Below are 24,653 nucleotides of genomic sequence, written 5' to 3' on the forward strand. Positions count from 1 at the left end.
TTCTTTAATTTTCTATTTCACAGACAATAGATTAAATGTAGTACAGACTAAAATATAAGTAACTTCAATTTAAAGTAATAGTTTGAATGCACTGCATTTACATGTAATAGAACAGTAGTTTTCAAAATGTAGTAAATATTTTCTTTTTGAAAATGAAAATATTGTCTTAAAAAATTGACATTACAAAGAGATAACATAGAATTTCACTTATTCGCTGTCTCAACTAGGACAAACATTGTTATTATTGGTATAATTATTTTAATATCTCACCACCCGTTTATTGCCACAGTATATCTTTCTCCAACTACGGCTGTAAATAGTTGGCTAAAATCTGTTTGTCTGCTGACATTGCTCCAAATATCTTCTTTGTGTTCCTAAAAACAAAGAAATTTAAATGTATTTGGTACAACTTGAGGGTGAGTCAATTTTAATATTTGTGGAACCTATGTATTTAACTAATGTGTTACTAGATGAAACCTCGATTCAGGAGACGGAATGATGGCAGCCTGAATCTGACAGATACAGTGGAGGCAACAAAAGTGAAGGAAGCTAACAAAGGAAAGCCTTACAGAAAACCACTGTCCCCAGAGGCAGTACTGGACAAGGCCAAAAAAAGCTTAAATGAGCACCATGGAGATGTGACTAACAGAAAACATCTGCTGGGTTTCTTTGAAGAGGGACCCCACAGAAGGAAGCAAAGGCTCCAAAGAACATGCCCACAATAAAGTGAGTTTTAGAGAATATATTGAGCTCTTTCCTTCTGGCAGAATTGCCTTTGCCATGAAGGAAGAGCAATATGATGGGAAACCACCTAGCAGTCTTCCACGGCCTAGCACTCTGCCATGACCCAACACACTGCTCCTACACAGCACTCCGCCACGGCCCAGCACTCTGCCATGACCCAACACACTGCTCCTACCAAGCATTCTGCTCCTACCCAGCACTATGCCCAGGGTACCCCCAGGATCCTCCAAATGAAATGCAAGGCTTTTTAAGACTTTTTTTAATAACATTTCAAATGAAATTTAATGCCAACTTTGTACCCATTCCGGCAAAAGTATGAGGGAAAAATGTCAAATCTGTATAAAGTTTGAACCCTTGTAAATAATTATGTATAATTGGGCTACTTGAATTAAGTAAAGCATTTTATTTAAATTTTCTGTAATATTTAATACATACGCAACAGTGTGGTCAGCACCCAGTAGTGAATATGAAGGTCCAACGGAAGGTCAAACATGACCGAAAACCCGTTGTCACATGTTGCAGTGCCCTTTTTTGGACACTTGAGGTCACTAGCTTCTTTTGTAGTTTAACTTCATTTCCTATAATCATTTACACTTCTGATTGTATTCTGTTACAGCTGTTTCTTGTTTGTTAATTTAGCCCTGTCTTTATAAACCCTTTTGTCTTGTGTTTTAGTTGCCTTAGGATTTTGTTTGTTCCTCACGTCCGGTATGTTTGTTTGGTGATCTATTTTTGTATTGGCTTATTCTTAGATTCTTGTTTGTTTTTGTTAACACATACCCATTTTTGTATTTGCTTATTTTTGTATTTTTTGTCAGTTCTTTTGTCTGGACTCATTTCTTGAAGATTCTGTGCAAGATCGGGAAACCCCTTTTGTCTTTGTCTAAATAAATGGCTTGCTTTTTGTGTTTTGTGATCTCATGACACCCGTTGGCCTTATTTACCTGGTCAGTCAGTTCTTTAGTTATAAAAGGATCTGAATTAATTAATAAATGCAGTTTTGTTGCTTCCACTCAAAAGTGTAACTGCAATCTCAGAGTCAGAAACCATGGTTTTAAAAACCTCTGTAATGTTCTTATTCAGTGTGAAAGAGTGGTGCACAGGGATTGTTTTAAAGACCCACATCACATCTGCCTGCAGAGTTGGTGTTGAGCCACGGTAAGATAGGATGTTCCTTTGCTGTGGTGGCAGTGTTGGGCAAACTACTTGAAAAATGTAATGAGCTAAGCTATTAGCTACTCTACTTAAAAGCTTACCTCTTAGAATTGTATCAAGCTAAGCTATAAACTCCTTGGCAAAAGAAGCCTAACTACATCCAAGCTATTTATACAATTTTCATATTTAAATCGAAGCAAGTTAAATCCAAGTCAATCATATCTTAGTGATCAATAAAACTGTCAATGAAACATAATTCAGTTCAGTTATTTACTGTAAATCATATGCTGTACCAAACAGAAACAAATTATAGTATATAACAGCAAAAACTAAAAATCCAATAAAACCAGGTGTTACACAATTAAAATACTACAGTCATTTATAGTAAAGGGAAATACTTTGCAATAAGCATTATATTGTATATATATATTTACAACTCTTCATTAATGAATTACACCCTAATCTAATCTCTCTCAGTCATCTTTCAATCAAGCAAGTTTCTCGTGTCAGCCCAGTGATTGTTTGGTGACATCACCAACCAGAGCGAAAGGTGGCAGTAACGCATCAAAAACTTTGTTATCGACCACCGAAAAACAGGAAGAAGAAACTGTCATTCTTCTAATGTAGAAATTTCTTCATTACTGATTGTTAAAGCTGTTACAGTAATCAAAGAGGTTTCCGCTGCACAGAACTGCACAATAGGTGGTTGGCACTGACAAGCAGTACTACACGCGGTGTGTTTGGCAACCCCCTATATGGGTGTCCAGGGCCGTAACACCCATTATCGCTAACGTTAGCTTAAAAGATTTCCGGCATCAACAGCAATAGGCATCGCGGTCATTTCCTGGAACAGGCTTAACCCGAACGCAATTCGGATTCCTTGGCCACAGCGACACTTTCCCATTTTAGCCGACAAACTGGGCTAGCCACTATCTTGTTCTGTGCCTCACCTCAAGTAACCATGGCTGTTTCTCAATTCCAAGAACGCAGAGAACGGACTTGTGTTCTTGTGGAGACCGGTCTTGCCAGGTGTCCTTGGAAGAACGAACTCAGGAGACCGCGAGGGCAGAGAATGCGTCCTTTGAGAAATGGGATGCTGCGTTCTTCCTGATGGTCATGTGACCTTCACGCGTTTTAAATAGTAAATTATTTAAACATTACAGCATTCATACAACGATTTATTGTTTCCCCCTTCTTCAAAATATATACTTTGCATAAAAACATTATACATATACTCTGCACAATATAAATAAAACAGATTTTAATACGAATTTCAGCAAACAAACAACCCTTAATGTGTTTATTCCTTTATTAAGATGTCCATGGTAATGTTTACTTTAACCGTTTCATTTAGGGAAACTCCTGAGGTAAATAAGTGATATCTCTGAACTTTAATAATAAATCTAAATAAAATGCTGCGCTTCCCACCTCCAGTCGCAATGACTTCTGGGACTTCCAGAGCGAGTTCGATGCTCAAGTCTGCATCAGTGTGTCCTCGATTTCAAGAACACATCCGGGAAGTTTCACGCATCCTCCGTACTTGCGGTCTTGAGTATTGGACCTGAACTTAGGCAGCTGATGATGACGTTGCACGAGGACGCAAGACCGCTAAAGAACGCATATTGAGAAACAGCCCATATGACGGGTGCGCACGCTTTCACGCTTTCTGCTATGACTTGGAGCGTGAGGTGCACTCAACGTTACGCTGCATGAATTTTTAATTAGCCTACATTAGTAACAGTTCATTTTGTTACGGTATGAACTTAATCCTAGGAAAGGCAAAAATAAATGAAGAAAATTAAGACCTTTGTAATGAAATTCAAGACTTTATTTACAAAATTCAAGACTATTAAGGCCTTCATTTGAAATGTAAGAGTTTTTCAATGCTTTTAAGACCCCACGGGTACTCTGGACATGGACCTTCAGCATGCAGTGGGACGGTTTGCTGCTAAGTGTGACATGGCAGGAAAAAAAACAGCAGCTCAGAAACCATGGTGCTTGACTGGAAAAAGGTGGCCATCTCCAGTTTGGAGGAGAGTGTCACGGTTTATGGATCTGTGTGTTCCTCCTGTATGTTATGTATTTTGCCTTGTGTGTTGTCATGTGTGAGGGTGTGTGTTTGTTTACCTTTTGTGTTGACAGCGTGCTTTTGGATCAGCTGATGTCATCAGCTGACTTAATCATCTTTCAGCTAGTCCTTATTTGCCTGGCTATATATTTCCTCATGTGGTATGTTCTGGTCATCAGTCCGTTGTTTGTCTTGTTTCTGTCTGTTGTTTTCCAGAATCCTTCGTTGTTCATTGATGTCTTTATTGTGACCCGTGGCTCTCGTTTTGAACTTTCTTGTCTCCAGTTCACTCTAGTGATATCCTTTGTTTCATTTTTCAGTTAATAAACACTTGCAATTGGATCCTTTTCGTCTAGTGTCGTGACAGAACGGACTGATCACACATGGATCCAGCGAGTATCCCCGGCTTGCAGGAGTTTGTTTCGCAGGCCACCACACGCATGGACAGGCAAGATGAGCAGATGAACAACACCAGTCGCGCTATCCAAGCGTTGGTAAATAAGGTGTCTGAACCCACCACACAGCTGCAAAGTCTTCATACTGCTGTGGTGGTCCAGCAGCCTGTTGCAGCTAACATTAGTCCACCGGTAGTGTCCGTGTCTGATCAAGCTGCTCGATCTACCGAACCTCGCCTTCCACCTCCAGCCTTCTACTCCGGAGAACCAAGTTGTGTCGTGCCTTTTTGGCAAAATGCTCGCTGTACTTCTCCTTGCAGCCTTCCTCCTTTCCCACGGAGGAATCGAAAGTAGCGTTTGCCATCACGCTTCTCACTGGAAGAGTGGCGCTTTGGGGAACAGCTGTGTGGGAGAAGAAACTCCCATGTTGTTCAACGTTTAAAGCCTTTTCGGAGGAACTGAAAAAGGTTTTCGATCGAGCCGCAACGGGCAGAGAGGCGGCCCGGATGCTCACGGAGTTGCAGCAGGGGCAACGGAGTGTTGCTGACTACTCCATTGAGTTCCGCACCCTGGTGTCGGAGAGTGAGTGGAACGCTCAGGCACAGTGGGACGTCTCTCTCCACGGGCTAGCAGACCGTATAAAAGACGAGATCTTTGCTTTGGATCTTCCTAAAACCCTGGATGGTCTCATTGATTTAGCCATCCGCGTGGATTCTCGTCTTCGGCTCCGTGAGAGACACACGCGACACACACACGCCTTGGAGAACTCCCCTCTTCCGGCTGCTACTGTTTTTCCGGGTCCAGTGGACACGCCCCTCTCGGAACCTGAACCCATGCAGATGGGCCGCTCTAGGCTGTCGCTGGAGAAGCGCAGACACCACAGCGAGGGACTGTGTTTGTACTGCGCTGGTGCTTGGACTTCCTGTAATTTCTCTCTCGCAACCTATATCTGTTCATGCTCTCAATGGGTCCTCTCTTCCTTCCATTACTCATTCCACTGGTCCTATAAGATTGATCACATCTGGTAACCACACTGAAATTATTCTTTTTTTTTTAATAGAAGCCCCTGTCACTCCAGTGGTCCTTGGGCATCCATGGCTGGTAATGCACAATCCACATATTAATTGGAGGCAGGAATCAATAATTTCTTGGAGTGAGAGCTGTCATGCTACGTGTCTGTTGTCTGCCTGTTCTTCTGTGTCTCGTTCTGTTTTTCAGGAGGAACACATGGATCTGTCAAACGTGCCCAGTGAGTACCTCGACCTGAAGAGAGTGTTCAGTAAGTCTCGAGCTGCTTCTCTGCCTCCACATCGTCCCTATGACTGTGCTATAGAGTTATTGCCAGGTACGTCTCCGCCTAAAGGCAAACTTTATTCGCTCTCTGCCCCAGAGAGGGAGGCCATGGAGAAATATATTTCTGATTCTCTAGCAGCTAAGATCATCCGTCCTTCTTCATCACCAGCAGGGGCGGGGGGTTTTTGTGTGAAAAAGAAAGATGGCTCCCTCCGTCCTTGTATTGACTATCGAGGGCTGAACGCTATCACGGTGAAGAATTCTTATCCTTTGCTGCTGATGTCTTCTGCCTTCGAACGTCTGCAGGGGGCGCCCTTTTTCACAAAATTAGATCTCCGCAACGCTTACCATTTGGTCCGTATTCGAGAGGGCGATGAATGGAAGACTGCCTTTAATACCCCCAGGGGGCACTTTGAGTATTGCATTCTTCCTTTCGGTCTGTCCAATGCCCCTGCAGTCTTCCAAGCATTCGTTAATGATGTGTTGAGAGATATGCTAGAGAATGGGCTTTATGTCAAGGCGGAGAAATGCGTATTCCATGCACAGTCTGTTCCATTTCTGGGACATATCGTGTCGGTCGAGGGGATGCGCATGGATCCAGAGAAAGTTCAGGCTGTGGTAAATTGGCCAACCCCAGACTCCCGCAAGGCCCTGCAGAGGTTTCTTGGTTTTTCCAATTTTTATCGGCGTTTCATTCGCAACTTCAGCCAGCTTGCTGCGCCTCTGACTGCCTTAACCTCCATCAAGACTCCGTTCAGGTGGTCCAATGCAGCACAAGTTGCATTCGACCGACTGAAAAGCTGCTTTGTTTCAGCCCCATTCTCATTGCCCCTGATCCATCACGGCAGTTTGTGGTGGAGGTTGACGCATCAGTGGTGGGGGTCGGTGCTATCCTGTCCCAGCGCTCTTCCTCGGACAACAAGATGCATCCTTGCGCGTATTTTTCTCATCGTCTCAACAATGCAGAACGAAATTATGATATTGGTAATCGAGAGCTGCTGGCTGTCAAGCTTGCGTTGGAAGAGTGGCGTCATTGGCTAGAGGGTTCGGGGGTTCCCTTTATCGTTTGGACCGATCATAAAAATCTGGAGTACATCCAATCCGCCAAAAGATTGAACTCTAGGCAGGCACGGTGGGCTTTATTTTTCGGACGTTTAGATTTTTCCATCTCGTACCGACCAGGTTCCAAGAATGTTAAACCTGACGCACTTTCTCGAATTTTTGATCACTCCGAGCATGCATCATCTCCTGAAGCCATCGTGCCACGCAGACTTTTTATCTCTGCTGTCACCTGGGAGATCGAGTCAAGGGTCCGCATGGCCTTAGAAGGGGTAACGCCTCCGCCTGGATGCCCACCGGGTCGTTTATTTGTGCCAGAGGAATTACGGTCTGACGTCATACGTTGGGGTCACTCTTCCAAGTTGGCCTGTCATCCTGGGGTGAGTCGTACCTTGTCTCTAGTCAAACAACGATTCTGGTGGCCTCTTATGGCTCGTGATAAAAGGGACTTTGGGTTGGCTTGCTCTGTTTGTGCTATTTCTAAGACTTTCAATCACCCTCCCGCTGGACTTCTTCAGCCACTGTCAGTGCCATCGAGACCCTGGTCCCATATTGCGCTAGATTTCGTTACAGGTCTCCCCCCCTCCAACGGGAATACAGTGATTTTGACCGTAGTGGACCGGTTTTCGAAAGCTACTCACTTTATCCCTCTGCCCAAATTACCATCAGCCAGAGAGACAGCGGCTTCTGTCATTGACCATGTCTTTCGTATTCATGGCCTCCCAACAGATGTGGTTTCTGACAGGGGGCCTCAGTTCATCTCTAAATTTTGGAGAGAGTTTTGTCATTTAATGGGGGCGACTGTTAGTCTTTCTTCTGGTTTCCACCCTCAGAGTAACGGTCAAACAGAGAGAGCCAACCAAGATCTTGAACGTATGTTACGATGTTTAGTCTCTCAGAATCCATCCTCCTGGAGCCAGCAGCTCTCATGGGTTGAGTAAGCACATAACTCATTACCAGTGTCTGCCACGGGCCTCTCACTGTTTGAGTGTAGTCTAGGGTACCAGCCACCTGCATTTCCCAGTCTGGAATCTGAAGTCGCGGTTCCCTCCGCCCACGCCTTTGTCCAGAGGTGTCGACGTACTTGGAACAGGGCCAGACAGACCCTCCTTCAAGTAGGTTTGCGCACCAAGGCTAAAGCCGACCGCCACCGGTCTAAGCCTCCCGTTTACGTTGTCGGTCAAAAAGTGTGGCTTTCATCTAGAAATATTCCTCTCCGCACCGTATGTAATAAACTTGCACCTAAATTCATTGGCCCGTTTTCTGTCACTAAAATCATTAGTCCAGTGGCAGTCCGCCTCAAACTTCCTCCAGCGTACAGGAGAATTCATCCCGTTTTTCATGTCTCTAAATTGAAGCCCTTTTTTCATACGGCCATTAATCCGCCTACTCCGGTTCCTCCCCAGCCGCGTCTCGTAGAGGGGGAGACGGTTTATTCGGTTAAGCGCATTCTGGACTCGAGACGGAGGGGACGAGGATTCCTGTACTTGGTGGACTGGGAGGGTTACGGTCCAGAGGAGAGGAGTTGGGTTCCTGCAAGGGACATATTGGATCATTCTCTCATCGATGATTACAATCGCCAGGTAAGCTCTTCTGTGAGCGCCAAGAGGCGCTCTTAGGAGAGAGGGTACTGTCATGGTTTATGGATCTGTGTGTTCCTCCTGTATGTTATGTATCTTGCCTTGTGTGTTGTCATGTGTGAGGGTGTGTGTTTGTTTACCTTTTGGTTTGACAGCGTGCTTTTGGATCAGCTGATGTCATCAGCTGACTTAATCATCTTTCAGCTAGTCCTTATTTGCCTGGCTATATATTTCCTCATGTGGTATGTTCTGGTCATCAGTCCGTTGTTTGTCTTGTTTCTATCTGTTGTTTTCCAGAATCCTTCGTTGTTCATTGATGTCTTCATTGTGACCCGTGGCTCTCGTTTTGAACTTTCTTGTCTCCAGTTCACTCCAGTAATATCCTTTGTTTCATTTTTCAGTTAATAAACACTTGCAATTGGATCCTTTTCGTCTAGTGTCGTGACAGAGAGTCCTTACCCCAAATAGAGTTCAGGTATCTGCGTTTTTTTTTTTCATGAGGAATGGAATGTGAGATTTAAAGATGTATCAGTGCAGCAGCAGCAGTAATGCAGTTGATGTGATTGTCGGTTGTGGTTAAGGAGCTGAGATGAAAGACAATGTTCTCAATTTACCGCTCAGTCTAGGTTCCTACTCTTACCTATGGTCATAACTGAAAGGACAATATCTCGGATACAACCAGACACATTTTACAAAGTGTTATGACCCGCTTGTTTGAGTTGCAACATAAAAGAGAGATGAACCAACAAAATAGCTTGAATGCAAATGATTTATTATAAAAGTAACTCATAGAACAATCAATCAAAGCAACCAACAAATGTCTATAGATAATAATAAAGATAAAGAACTTAGGATATAATCACAACAACACTTTAACTGCATGATATAAGTAATGCAAAACAAAACCATAAGGTTAAAGAGTCAATGAAATGGCAGGTCTTGACATGAAGACTCCCAAGTAGCATCAGCATCCTGGGGTAGCTAACACAACAACTTTTATATACCCATTGATGAGTAATGCAGGCATTCAATCAGGATTTACCACATACTCCAATCGGAAGTCCTGGGATCATTACAGTTTAGTAATATTGTAAAACTTAATACCTGTCGCTCTGCCTAAATCATAAAATATTCATCAAGTTCGTATTCTACTCAAACAAGTAAATGTAGTAAACTAGAAAAAATCTTAAACATAATAGTAAAGAAACTTTACAAATAAAAGCTGCAAGACAGGACAATTGAATGAGCTTTCTAAACTTGAGGTCCTGGTATACTGCAAACTAACCGTCCTGGAGGTCCACCTTCTTTGGTGTGCGGTGTCTTTCCAGTGACTTGTTTCTTAATCAGAGAGCCAGACAGAGAATATCATCCAAAACATCACAAGCTACATGAATACACTGGAGATTGGAGTACAGATTTATCCGCACCTGTACAATCACTTGCAAAGAGATTTTAAGTCGCAGAGGTGCTGTTTGTCAGATATTTATGAAAGTGTTCTTCACTCAGCTGCCATCATTGTGTTTGAGGTAAACACGAGGATCACAGCACATTTACAACCCCACCTACTGCAGTGTAGAAGTGTTGGAACACAGTATACTATCACTCAGCCTTTTGAAACATTATTCAGACATGAAAAATCCTGTGCACATGAGAAAATGTTTTGCTGCATTCATGTCATGTGTGCAACTTTTTGTCCATGTGTTTCTTAAGCTGTGCCGAATGAGTGAAACTCTGTAGACACTGATCAGATCTGTACGGTTTCTCACCAGTGTGAATCCTCTTTTGTGTTTTCAGATGTGTTAACTGATTAAACCTCTTGTCAGTTTGAAGACTTGTATGGTCCAGTGTGAATCGTCTCGTGCAGTTTCAATTTGAGCTGTAATAAAAGTCTTCTCACACTCAAGCACATATACTCTTTCACACCAGTGTGGATCTTCATGTGTTCATTAAGGTTTGCTAATCTGTTGAAACTCTCCCCACACTGAGTCCATGTGATTGGTTTCTCTCCAGTGTGGGTCTTCATGTGTTTATTAAGTTCTGATGAGTTGCTGAAACTCATCCCACATCGAAGCTGCAGTCACACTAGTGTTTGAGCATGAGAAATTCTGTTGTACGACGCTGCAAAAGGAGCGGGATTAAACAAAGATGATTAGACATTCTAGTTTCTCTCCAGTGTGGCTCATGATGTGTAGATTAAGGGATGAGGGAGAGGCCTACTCTTTTCAAAGGACATCCTGGGACCACCTAACAATCTCGGTTTAACGAAAGAAAGTGCTCACTGAGCACTATACTGGGGCATTAGGACCCCTGCTGGCCTGACTTACACAACTTCCGGCAGCAACCTAGCTTTCCCATGTGGTCTCCCATCCAGGTACTGACCGGGCGCAGCCCTGTTTAGCTTCAGTGGGCGGCCATGTGAGAGTTGCAGAGAGCTAGCTGCCAGCTGGTAATGGAGTTGATGTGATTGCCTGTTGTGGTGAAGGAGCTGAGACGTAAGGTAATCTAAGTACCTACTGTCACCCATGGTCATGACTGAAAGGACAAGATCTCGGATACAACCGGACACATTTTACGAAGTGTTATGACCCGCTTGTTTGAGTCGCAGCACAAAAGAGAGATAAGCCAACAAAATAACCTGAATGCAAAATATTTATTATAAAGTGCAACTTATAGAACAATCAATCAATGCAAACAACAAATGTTTAGGAATACTAAAGAAGACAAAGAACTTAGGATAAAATCACAACAACACTTTAACTACATGATATAAGTAATGCAAAACAAAACCATAAGGTTAAAGAGCATATTGTAGGTTAAAAACTGTTTAAAAAAAAGGTAGAATCGTTTGTGAAAATACTCTATAATACCATAAAATACCATATTAAAATGTTTTACGAAGTGCAATGGCACAAATTTGAAAGAAAATGTGTCTGTTTTCCCTCTTCCGCTTTTTTTTCTAACCACCCCGGTGGCATCAGTGCAGGGACTTATCTGACAGACGTGCGCTGTTTACAGTTGGGCAGAGGAGCTAATAGCAGAACTGGTTGTTAGTTTTGGCGTAATTTATCATAATCGTGGTATATTATTGCGTTTATGGAAACTACACAAACTCTAGCCTGTCAACAGATCAAGTCCACAAGTTTCCTCTTGCTATTTTGGTTCGTGAAATGGGATAAATCCAATAAGAGTGATAGCTGATCGCGAACGGCGAAAAACACTCCTGGATCAGTCGGAGATGCAGCTCGGTGAGCTGTAAACGGTAAGACCACTCGTTTTTCGTTTATGTTTGTCAACTTTCAAGTCCGTAAGCATTATTCTTTGAGTAATTTGAAGCAACGTGATGTGTTTACTTTGGAGTAGCCGATAGCACGGCTGCTAGCTTGTATTATTAAGCATATTAAATATACTTTTTTAAAGCGTGTAAAAATGTACACATATGATAAGACGGCTAGTAGCATCAGTTTGCTAATATAATAAATGTCTTGTATAGTTACAGCGTTGTGACTTTGTTTGCTTTGGGGTGTGTTTATTAGACTTTGGGAGACAGATTATGACCCGGAGCTAAAGGCTTTCTCTCCACTGGCCTCTCGGTCAACTGTGCTTCACTTTGGCTCACAGAGTAACCTCAACTAAGGTAAAGTGGATTTTACATTCGCACATTCGATTAGTGACAGCTTGTGTGACACACTCTCAGTATTGTTTACCATAGCACTTTTATTATAATGACTGAAATCACACGTAAATATGACTTAAAAACCACATTAGCACTATTAAACTGACAGTGAACAATGTTGTACTTTGATAGTCATTGGCTGCTAACATGATATTAGGGATTAGCAAATAATACTCTTCTAAAATTATATTATTAGGGAGAAAGTCAGAATGTGTGAATATAAAACCAATTTTACCTCAGACATTCACCTCGTTCATCGGGTAAAATATTATGACCCCTATCGTGAATTATTTGTGCATGGTATTATTTGATAACAAAAACTAGAAGGGCAAAGAATTACTACAATATTTCTATATAATGCAGGCAGGTAAACTCACACTATCTTTGACTTTTTTTTTTTTAATATTGGAAACGTGTAACCATTGACTTCCATATCTGTTTTTCCCACTATAGAAGTCAATGGTTACAGATTTTTAGCTTTCTTCAAAATATCTTGGTTTGTGATCAACAGAAGAAAGTCAATAAGGTTTGAAACCACTTGAGGGAGAGTAAAAATATTCTGTCCTGTCAATGAGGAAAGGCACTTTTTATTCACATATGAGGAATATTCATCTTGTAGAAGAAAAACAAACAACAGTCAAAAAATTGAAGTTTGTTCTTACATGCTCAACTTATAATGGGTACAGTCTACTGTATATGTGAGATGGTTTGCAGTTCACTATCCAGGGGTCTGCAAATGTGGTTGGGTTTTCTGTATTGTGTTATATTAAAAATCATATGGTGAATTTTAAAATATACATTATTAATAAACATGATTTAAACTTTTGCATTATTTCCCCAGAATATATGCATCAGCCCTCACTGCATGTCTGACGGTGGACTACTGGAGTTCATCACAGGCTCGACGAGAATGCAGAAGTGGCCACTACATTTGCTCTCCTTTCTAGATCCTTCCAGCGGGTTTACAAGGATGAAGCTGTCGGCATCTTTTTACACAGCATTCACAATTTAACACACATTAAAGACATGATGGTGTGGTACCCAAATAAACGTTGGCCAACTTACTGAAAAATAATTTTGGGTTTACTTTTAAATGGGTCAGATGATATATTTTTCTTTCAGTATACACACACTCACACAGATACTTATGCATATATAAAGAGTAAAAATGCTGGGTATTAAAACTGCTTATGATTTTGTGCTATATAAATAAAACTTGAACTTGAGTTGCATTTAGAATTTGAGCTTGAATTAGGGTTGAAGTTTATTTAATCATAAATGCAGATCAGATCTGTTGATCAAATCTTTGTAAATATTTTATACTATAACAACTGTACTTGTCTTTTTATGGATTGTAGCCTAAATGGGATCTGATACAGATAATCGTATACCCAATGAAAAAATGACAAAAAGATATATTTAAAAACTTCTTTTAATTGTTTTAATATTTGATGTTGTTTTTATTTTAATACAGAAGCTCTGAAAACCTTTTGTAAAATAAAAAAGATTTTCCAGTACCTTGTTTACATGTTTCAGCATTACTTCAGATGTTCTGTGTTATTTGTGTTTTGTATTCACTTATCTACTATTAAAAATAGTGTTAATGTGGCATAACTGTGTTAAATGCTCATTAGTTTCTGTTACTGGTAAGTATTAATACTTATAGATGATCAATATCAGCTTTGCTGTTGCCAGATAAGATTTTGTTATCTTACAAATCTCTCTGTAAGCCAACACTGGCCTTACCATAAACCTGCTCTGCTCTCCCTCACAATAGTTAAATTACACTTCTCTGTCTGCTGGTCTGTCTGCTGGTCTGTCCACAGGCTTATAATTGTATGGCTGTGGTCTGTCGTTTGTGTAAGTCTCTCAGAATATCTTATCTCGGCAACCAAACGCGCACCGCGATCAGTTGTCTTCATAGTGTTTATATGTGCGAACTCCCTGATCCGACATCACTTCCGGTCTGGCGATTCAAACGCGGAAGTAAATTTCCGTGACTTAAAACGACTCCAAACGGCTTAATAATAAACTTTAACGTATATTTTAAAGAAAATCTAATTCTTACTTTACTCTTACACACATTGTCTCACTGGGGTGTCTAACCTACAATATGCTCTTTAAAATACAATAAAAAGAGGTCTTGACAGAGTTTGTTGTGGTTTCTGGTTTTTCTCTTACTAAATCAAACTCAGTCTGGAGGTTATGAATATCAGAAGAATATACTTTAATGCCATAACATATCTAAAAGTTCAGTAAGATTCTTCAATGCCAAAAATATTAGTAATTTATTAGAAACAAATGAATAATTCGATGACAGAGCTCTGGGTTACGTTACCCCAATGCAATACAAGAATTAAATTCAAGAGGTTCACAACTAACTTACATTTCCTGACTCCATTTCCTGACTCCAGCATATATACACAACTGATAATAACAGGTGGAGTTTTGGTTTAATGTCACTGATCAGTCATTCTGCAGTCCCCTGGCTCTTTGTAACCCCTAGACATACTTCCTCTTTCTGCAACTCTTCTCTGCATACCAGAACTGAACAATTATGTGCAGCTTTAATATATTTCATAACTTCTACAAAGATCATGCTCCTTGTGACATGTCCAGACAGCAGTCTGGAACAAACCTAAATTTATTCTTATTCTGCTTTTTCCACTAGTCAGAAGTTCTTCTAAAAAGTATGCAGCACAGTAAAAAAGAGGAAGTGTGTTTGGTCAAGATGTGTTATACAATAGAAAAGATTGATTAATATGTTGTTAGTCTAAACATTTTTCTAATAAAAAAATAAAGAACACAAAAGTAATAAAAATAAATTCCTTTTTCCTACAACGGACATCCAATCAGGGTTTACGACATACTTCAATTTGGAGTCTTGGGATCATCACAGTGTTTTAATTTAGTAAAAAATGCCTAAATCATAAAATATTCATCAAGTTTGTATTCTACTCCAAAAAGAAAAATGTAGTAAACTAGAAAGAATCTTGAACCCAAAAGTAAAGAAACTTTACTAACAAAAGCTGCAACAAAGGGCAATTGAATAGGTTTCTAAACTTGAGGCCTTGGTATACTGCAAACTAACCATCCATCCTGGAGGTCCACCTTCTTTGATGTGCAATGTACCAGTGATTTGTTTCTCATTCACAGACAGAGAACATCATCCAAAACACTTACTACATGAATACACTGGAGAATGGAGTACAGATGTATCCGCACCTGTACAATCACTTGCAAAAAAAATTTAAGCCACAGAGGTGCTGTTTGATAATGAAACTGTTCTTCACTCAGCCACCATCATTGTGTTTACGGTAAACAAGAGCACAACACATTTACAACCCCACCTACTGCAGTGTAGGCGTGTTGGAAAACAGTATATCGTCACTCAGCCTTTTCAAACATTATTCAGACATGAAACATCCTGTGCACGAGAAAATGTTTTGCAATGTGTGCAACTTTTTGTCCATGTGTTTCTTAAGCTGCGCAGAATGAGCGAAACTCTGTAGACACTGATCAGGTCTGTACGGTTTCTCTGCAGTGTGAATCCTCTTCTGTGTTTTCAGATGTGTTAACTGATTAAACCTCTTGTCATGGTGTAAACATCTGTACGATCTCCAGTGTGAATCGTCTGGTGCAGTTTCGATTTTCGAGCTGTAATAAAAGTCTTCTCACACTCAAGCACATATACTCTCACACCAGTGTGGATCTTCATGTGTTCATTAAAGTTTGCTGATCGAAACTCTTCCCACACTAAGTTCATGTGAACAGTACAGTGTGGGTCTTCATGTGTTTATTAGGGACTGATGAGCTCATCCCACACTGAAGCTGCGGTAACACAAGAGTTTGAGCATGCAAAATTGTCTTGTATGGCGCTGCAAACAGGGGCGGGATTAAACAAGATGATTAGACATAAAAAAAGTAAGCGATTGGTCTATATTTTACATTTCTGTCCAGAAAGGTCATGTTTTGATCTTCGATTGGTCTTACATGGTCAAGTGATGCGATTTCGCAGGTCAGAGTTCAACAAGCTTGAACTTTGCAACGCAGTGAACTGTGAAACTTGACACACAAACTTGGCTTCCGAAATCTATGGGGAGATAAGTCCAATGTGACCGCAACTTAAGTGCAAGTGAATTGTTTCTCTCCGGTGTGGATCATCATGTGTCGATAAAGGTGTGATGATCGGCTGAAACTCTTACCACACTGAGTGCATGTGAATGGTTTCTCTCCCGTGTGGATCATCATGTGTTGATTAAGGTATGATGAGCAGTTAAAAGTCTTCACACACTGGGTGCAAGTAAAGGGTTTATCTCTAGTGTGGGTCTTCTTGTGATTATTAAGGTTTGATGATTGGTTGAAACTCTTCTACACTGAGTGCCAGTGAATGGTTTCTCTCCGGTATGAATCATCATGTGTTCATTAAGGTGTGATGATCGGCTGAAACTGTTCCCACACTGAGTGCATGTGAATAGTTTCTCTCCGGTGTGGATCATCATGTGTAGATTAAGGTTTGATGATTGGATGAAACTGTTCCCACATTGAGTGCATTTGAATGGTTTCTCTCCAGTGTGAATCATCATGTGAATCTTAGGATCGAAATTTCTTCCAAAACGCTTCCCACATAGAGTGCAAGTGAATTGTTTCTCTCCGGTGTGGATCATCATGTGTCGATAAAGGTGTGATGATCGGCTGAAACTCTTCCCACACTGTGTGCATATAAATGGTTTCTCTCCAGTGTGGATCCTTATGTGTTGATTGAAGTTTGAAGAATGGCTAAAACTCTTCCCACACTGAGTGCATGTGAATGGTTTCTCTCCAGTGTGGATCCTCATGTGAATCTTAAGATCACCTTTTCTTCCAAAACTCCTTCCACACTGAGTGCAGGTGAAACGATTCCTGTCTCTCCTTTTCAAAATACCATCAGTCTGTAAAGTTTTTTCCTCAAATTTGACATGATGTTCCTCCTCTTTCCTCTCATTCTCTTCAATAAAGTCTGAAATAAATGAATAAAACATTAGTTTTCATTAAGTCTTAAAAACTCTCATCAAAAGCTGAAAAGTGAAAAGACACTGGAAACATTGGCTACACACACTGTAATTTTGATGCACATTAAATGTAAAATAAATCAGATCATATTTTGTTTGGGCCATTAACGTGTCCACATTTAAGCAGATTTAATTCATCTTTATTTATCTAGTGCTTTTACAATGTAAACTGTGTCAAAGACACCTAACATAGAAGTTATAGTAAATTGAAACTCAATCCAGTTTTCAGAGTTTCTTACATTATTGATCATACAAGTAATTTTGGTCATATTGATGAGACACAGATTTGAAAGCTGTAAATGGCCTATTTTTATTTGTATTTATTCATAATTACAAAAAATGTTTTTCTAAAATGTGTAAAGCAGACAGGGAATACTTGTTCATTCTGTGCCTGACTGGTAAACACATCAGAAAAAAAGTTCTAGGGTAACAGCTGAACAAAGAGCTGAATATTCACCTCGCAGACATGAGACATACCTGTAAAGCATCTGCATAAAGGCTGGAATGTGCACCTTTCCCCTTGTGTGCTGTTGGGTCAGTTTCATCTATTCTGGGATGATTTTGAGACTTAATTTGGCCAAAACTTTCTCTGTTTTAGCTAACAGACTGATATTTGGGGACTTATTTTAACATATTCTGGGAAAATGCTTTGAAAAAAAAAAAAACTCAATATACTCTGGGCAATTTTACTCCCTTTTCGTTATATTCATGACTGTTTTTTCTCCATTGGCCTTGATTATAACAAAATTTTTTTAATGTAAAGCCATGACAGCTTATAATCATGCATTTATGATTGTTGGTGTTTTCTGTGACGACAGTCAACATTGTTTAATTGATCTCCACCCAAGGGACGGCAAAAAGAAAATGGGTGAAAGTATAAAGGAAGAGGAGGAGAGTCGAAGAGGGCAGCATTAACCCTTAACCCTTAAAGACCTAGAGGTATTTTGAGGGCACCTAATGGGCCTATATTATTATTATTTTTTTAAAGCAGTTTTATTTTTATTTTAGCAGTCAGACTCAAGTGTCATATATTATTTTAAACAGGAGAACCTGAAGTTTCAATCTGTATCATTTAAAGGTCCAGTCTAAAACTTTTTTTGGTCCAAAAACATATGAACAGACAGAAAATATTCCAGAATTTTCCAGAAACGATTTTTAAAAAAAGTGGCATTTTCTAGTTATTATAAACAAAACCTTATGAAGTTTGTTTTTCTTTCTTTAGAAATACATATTATGATGTTTTATACTTCCACAATAAATTTTGTCTACATCCACCATTCCCTGAGCAAGTTATAGCAATTTATTTCAATGTTATTTCAAGGCGTTTTTCAATGGGGGGAAAAAATGCATTTATTTACTGACAATGTATTCGCCCAAAAGTTCTGGGAATGAACTAAACAGAAAAAAAAATGTTACAAAATAACAGAACACTGAAGCAAATTTGACTTTTTTCCAAATAATATATTTTTAGTTACCATAAACAACACCACTTATAATAAACAAATATAAAATAAGAAAATAATAAATAATGCGTCAAAGTCCAAATAAACATGGTGCAAATCCTCAGTAAAAATAGATATAAATATTTACTATACTATAAATAGTTACATAACTAAACTAGATTCAATATGGACCATCCTTAGGTTTTATGTGCCAGCATGGATATGGTTGTCTGCGGATATGTATATGGTTCGCGTGCAATGCAGACAAACAGCCCAACCTTTATTTGCGTCCTTTGAAAACAACAAGAGCAGCACTTCGTCTTTGCTGTGTCACTGTTTTGTCATGTTTTTGTGCTGTTGTGCATGCAAAAGTACTTAGTATGAGAATTATTTCATGCAAAACTTTTTTTTTTTGCGTTTTATTTAGCCGCGCGTAAATGTGCAGCCTATCTCTCATTCCGTGTTGTTCAAATAGCTGATTGTTGGTTCACAAAGCGAAACCTAAGCTTATTGGTTGAGATAGAGCGAGTTTGAACCAATCTGGGCATGGAGGAGGGACAATGCATCCATATATCATGTCTGGTTTGTCCGGAGAGACAAGTGACGAGCGTTCCTTTGTCAAATCAGCGTTGTCAAAATTTGATGACGTAACCACACTGATTCCGGAGCCTCTGAAAGTCCGTGAATGTAATGTGATACAGCGATGGAAAGCTGAGAGTCTCTTCTTTATGCCAATCTTTGAATTGTATGGATCGGATCAGCGGATCAAAAGTTATTAAACATTTAAGAGCAATACTTATTTTTAGCCGCGGGCGGCTGTCTCGGTCTTTAAGGGTTAAGAATTAAATATCCATTTTCCAAGCAATTTTCCTTCTGTTGACCAGTGCATCAAACCTATTCCAGAATTGACCATTTTTTCCTGGACAAGCAGTTACTTCCCCTAATGTCAGAAGTAGAGTATGGTAGTATTGTTATTTCGCACCATTGTTCAGTCTCACTAAAGCTATGTTTTCCAGGCAATGTAATCCCCCAACGTATGCGGCGGTTTAACTCAAGACTCTTGGCAGACGACGATTTCGTAAAATTTATTGATGCTCAAATTGATTTCTTCCTTGAGACTAACGAATCCCCAGAGATAGGTTGTAGCATCCTATAGGATACTCAGAAAGCATATATAAGAGGACAGATTTTATATCAAGCTAGTGCAAATAAAAGAATGTCAAAACGGCTTATAGAGATTTTGAATAAAATTAAAACAATTGATCAGCTACACTCAACATCACCTTCTGAAAAGCTCCATAAGAGAAGACTTGTTCTGCAAACGGAATACGCAGAGGATCTTCACATAAGATCACGCCAGATTCATAATGAACATGGTGAATGAGCTGGCAGGTTATTGTGTTACCAACTGAAACAATCCTCACCAGCTGGTTTTATAGCAGCAGTTAGTAAGGATGATGGCAGTATTATTACTGATCAACAGGGAATTAATGATCAATTAAAAAACTTCAATAAAACTCTTTACAGCTCTGAGGTAAATGAAATTGAACGTATTAAGAGATTTTTTTAATTATTTAGAATTTCCATCCCTCTGTGATTCAGATCAGTTGGCATTAGAAGGAAATATAACACCTTCTGAAATTAAAAATGCAATCAAAAAATTGAAAACCGGAAAAGCACCAGGCCCTGATGGCTTCCCGGAAGAGTTTAAGAAGTTTATTTGCCAAGCTAACACCCCTGTTGTGCAAGGTATTTGCTGAAGGTCTTGTCTCGGAATCACTCCCCCCTCCATGACATTGACTGTTATAACAGTACTTCTTAAAAAGGATAAGAATCCACTTAAATGTGAATCTTATCATCTGATCAGCTTACTCTGCTGTGATTATACTATCCTGGCTAAAGGGCTGGCAATCAGAGTGGAGTCAGTCATGAGAAAGAGAATTCACCCAGATCAAACTGGTTTTATTGTTGGGAGACAGTTATCTTACAACCTTTGTTGCTTATTTAAATATTATTTATTCACCTAAAAATAATACCAATTCAGAGGTTTCTTTAGATGCCCATAAGGCATTTGATAGAATAGATTATATCTATTTTTTACTGCGCTTAAAAAAAATAGGTTTTGACCCTGGATTCTGTTCCTGGGTTAAAATTTTATATTCCAGGCCCCGAGCATCCATTCGAACAAATAATATTATTTCTAAAGGCTTTCCACTCTCTAGGAGAACGAGACAGGGCTGCCCTCTGCTCTTTGACATTGCCATCGAACCTCTTGCAACTGTATTAAGGAACTCAGATGGCTTGCAAGGAATTTTCAGAGAGGAACATGAACATAAGCTCCTGCTATAAGTGGATGATCTTCTTTTTCTGTCAAATCCAGATACATGCATTCCAAAAGCTCAATTGGAATAATTTCAGAAATTAAAAATGTTTCTGGAGACAAAGTCAATCTAGCAAAGAGTCTCCTTTTTCCTATCAATGATAGAGCACAGCAAATGTCCTTCCAATCCTTTCCATTTTCAGTAAGTCTTGATAGATTTGTACTGTGAGTGTGACACGCAAATATAAGGATTTGTTCATTAATAATTTTAAAACGACATTAGTGCCCACAGACGTTTTTAGTGCTCAAGGACGCCTTACAAACAGTAGGAGAACAAGAAAAGCAACAACCTTAAAGGGCCATGAAACCCCCTCGTTTTAGCAGGGTGTTTTCACACCTCTACTTTGGAAAAAGTCAGAAAAGTGAGCGTGTCCAGCTCTGTTTAGAGGGGAGTGTCGGAGGAACTAAAGTGGGATGGTGTGGGAGTGTCTATTTGAGCACGCACGAGTTTCAGAGTCAAAATAAACACACATGAGAAAGTGATGGTGTTTAACCTACATGGACATCTGTAGTGGAATTATTTGCCAAATTATTAAATGGTGGACTTTAACTGCAGTTTGGCTCTTTCATTCAGGGAATTCATTCATGCCCCTCGCGACAAACGAGATATTTGATTCAAGCAACTGCTCCAAGCATGTATTTTTCATGCAATGTTTGATACCGCACGGCGAATGAGAGAAAAAAATACTCAGCATTTCCCGGAAACTTAGATGCACACGGCAGGTAGCGTCAGAAAGCCGCGTGTGTTATTCCGGTCACAAAATGCGGTAAAAACCCTACACGAGGTTAAAGTTTGGTTGTGGTCCTAACATGTTACGGTGCAATAGTTAACTTAGTTCGATACGAACAAACTGAATAAACAAAGAGCACTAGTCGCTCACTTACCAAATCTGTAGAGACAGGACAATCAACAGCAACTAGAGCCGCATATTTATGGAGAGAATACTACAAGCGAATCCGGATCTCAGCGTGTGCAGATGAGAACAGCTCTCAGGTAAACAATAATCCTCCTTAGACACGTAAGTTATTGTTGTCGAGTGTCGCGTACACTGTTAATCCACACGTGACTCCAGATGAGCTCTCACAGAGAGAAAATGAAAACAAAACTTAACGGCAGCAAACTATAAAAGCAACACTTCACGCTTGTTTTGCCAACACAACGTGGCGTCTCTCTCGTGTACGGTGACACTAATGAACATGGTGACACTAATGAATATTAATGAAGTTGCACAATAGAGCGCGCTGATTGGTTTGAACCAAGCCTTACTCATGCATTAATGCATCACACTGTAAGACGTATTAAGACACACTCAGGCACAGACGCCCAGTCTGCACGCTGGAATACAACGCTATTATGTCATGACCGTGACGCAGCTTCAAAAATTCGTTTCAAACAGGAAGTACGAATTTGCTTGAAATAACGCAAAAACAACCAATTTACACTTTTTAGTGAAATATAGGTGTCCTAATAGTGTTTTTAGCAGTGTGGGACACATATATGACTGTCAACAGCTCAAAAAATGTGTTTTGGTGTTTCGTGACCCTTTAAGAAGGTAGTGAAAATGGGAGACTAATAATACATAAAATAATGACAAAAGACACGAGATCAAGCAACAAGAAAGAAACTGATTCCTGTCTTTCAATAAGTGCTTATGTGCATTTAGGAGAACTAGGCAGCACACTCAGGGCTGCAAGATGGATTTAATTTAGTATTCTTATTATTAAAATATATATGAATGAGGATCAAATGACTGAGTTGGTCTTTGAGAATAAAAACTAACCTGTTTGTTTCTGCAGATCTTCATGTTCGACTGTTTCCTCGATCTTAAGGTCTTCACTCTCCTCTTTAATAAACGCCATCTTTATAACAGTGTGGAGATCAGTCGCTTCAGCAGGAGTTTTTCTCTGCGTTTGGACACTTTATCCTGTTTAAAATGAACAAAACAATAAAAATGTCCTGTTTAAAATAAATAAAACAATGAACAGAAACAAAATAACTTCTCTTCAACACTTGCTTCAACAGTTTCTTTATTTGAGAGTCATTAACAAACAGAAATCAGATAAGTCTGATCAAGAAACAATAGCCACTGATCAGCTGATTAAAACTAGTACTCTTATATATAGTGATGTATAGAATGAAATGGCATGCTATTCAATTAATTAAAACTTCATTAAGACACTTATTACACAGTGTTACTGTTCTTAATTGTTTTGTTTGTTTTATTTATGTTATTGTCTGCTTATAGCACTTTTTTGCACAAGACAAATTTCCTCTCGGGAACAAAAAGTTTATCCTATCTTTATTCAAAAAATAGACCTCATTACAGTGAGTTTTAGTAAATAGTACTACATTGTATAAAGGATTAAAATAATATTGCCAACGGGTACATAATTTAGCACTGAATGAAAAAACTGAAACTTTATTCGATCGCTTTATTTGAGGGTAAACGCTTTAAAACAGACCTTTCTCCAGTTGAATCACAGCTCGGGAGCGGCGCGGGCTTATGACGTCACATGTCACGCCAAAATAAAAGTCTCTTTTTTTATACCTTTTTTGCCACTTACTCTTAGTCATGACTTATTATGTATAGTGTTTCTCTGCGTTTGGACACTTTATCATGTTAAAAATTAACAAAGCAATAAAAATGTCCTGTTTAAAATAAATAAAACTATGAACAGAAACAAAATAACTTCTCTTCAACAGTTTCTTTATATGAAAGTAATTAATAAAATAAATCCAGTAAGTCCGAGCAACAACAGCCACAAATAAGCTAATTAAAACTAGTACTCCATTTCTTATATATAGTGATGTATACTTAGAATGAAGTGAAATTATGCTATTTAATAAATTGAACCTTCATTAAGACACTTAATACATGCAGGTTGTTCAATAGTCCTCTTTACTTTGAGTAAAATAATATTACGTTGTATAAAAGTTCAAAATAATATTGTCAACAGCAGGTACATCATTTAGTATTGGATAAAAAACCTGAAACTTTAATCAGTCACTTTATATCTGTGTAAAAGCTTTTAAACAAACCTTTCTCCAGTTGAATCACTTTTTTTCAATTAATGCTTAAACTGACAATACAAGAACATCATAACAAAGTCACACAGATCTTTAAAAAGGTCAATAATATACATAGTCATAAGAAAAAAATATCTAAAATCACATACAAATGCAAATAATACCAGTAGACAGAAAGGGAAAAAAATATTAATAGACTTAAAGCATTAATAATAATAATAATAATAATAATAAAATAACTAAATTAAACAAACAAAATTACACAAATGAATTAAATTACAACGATACTTAAACAAATAACCTTAAGGAAAGCAACTAAAATCGAGAATCTTCTTTAAATACATCTGCATAATATTTCACTAATCTTAGATTGTTTTTATTCTTAATAAGATAAAGTGATTTTAGGAGGACGTTAAATTCTATTCTAAAATAAACAAAGGATGGGTAATTATTTGTGAATTTCTGGTAGTGAATGAAAATATAAGAAAATGCCATATGAGATAAAAAAAAAATGTATTATGCATTCCAGATATTAAGCTTTTGGGTTATTATAATAAAAAAAAATAGAATAAAGCAATTCACAGCATTAGCAGAAGCAGATATATGAGATAGAGATGCGCGGATGGGCTATTATTTCATCCGCAACCGCATAACAAAATTCATCATCCGTCCGCCATCCATCCGCAGTAACATTTTTGACCAATTTTTAAAACCGCACCCGCCCGCCATCTGCTGATTGGGCTCTTTATTTGAATGGCTTATTCTTTTTATTATTAAATGAATGT

At 39.0% G+C, this 24,653-nt stretch overlaps 2 protein-coding genes across 2 annotated transcripts in view; both read right to left on the reverse strand.

Moving 5' to 3' along the window:
• LOC141381647 (uncharacterized) overlaps positions 1 to 24,653 on the reverse strand; it is a 751,802-nt gene that overhangs the window by 650,064 nt on the left and 77,085 nt on the right. The window lies entirely within an intron of this gene.
• Positions 14,237 to 23,364, reverse strand: LOC137490996 (uncharacterized). The gene is made up of 3 exons (XM_087249474.2): positions 23,304 to 23,364; positions 22,622 to 22,765; positions 14,237 to 16,966 (listed from the first exon to the last, which is right to left on the reverse strand). The coding sequence occupies exons 2-3, from the start codon at positions 22,698 to 22,700 to the stop codon at positions 16,254 to 16,256; spliced, it is 792 nt and encodes a 263-aa protein (XP_087105600.1). The 5' UTR covers positions 22,701 to 22,765; positions 23,304 to 23,364; the 3' UTR covers positions 14,237 to 16,253.

Source organism: Danio rerio, chromosome 4, assembly GCF_052040795.2.
Source record: "Danio rerio strain M-AB ecotype USA chromosome 4, GRCz13ab, whole genome shotgun sequence".
Classification (NCBI taxonomy): Eukaryota; Metazoa; Chordata; class Actinopteri; order Cypriniformes; family Danionidae; genus Danio; species Danio rerio.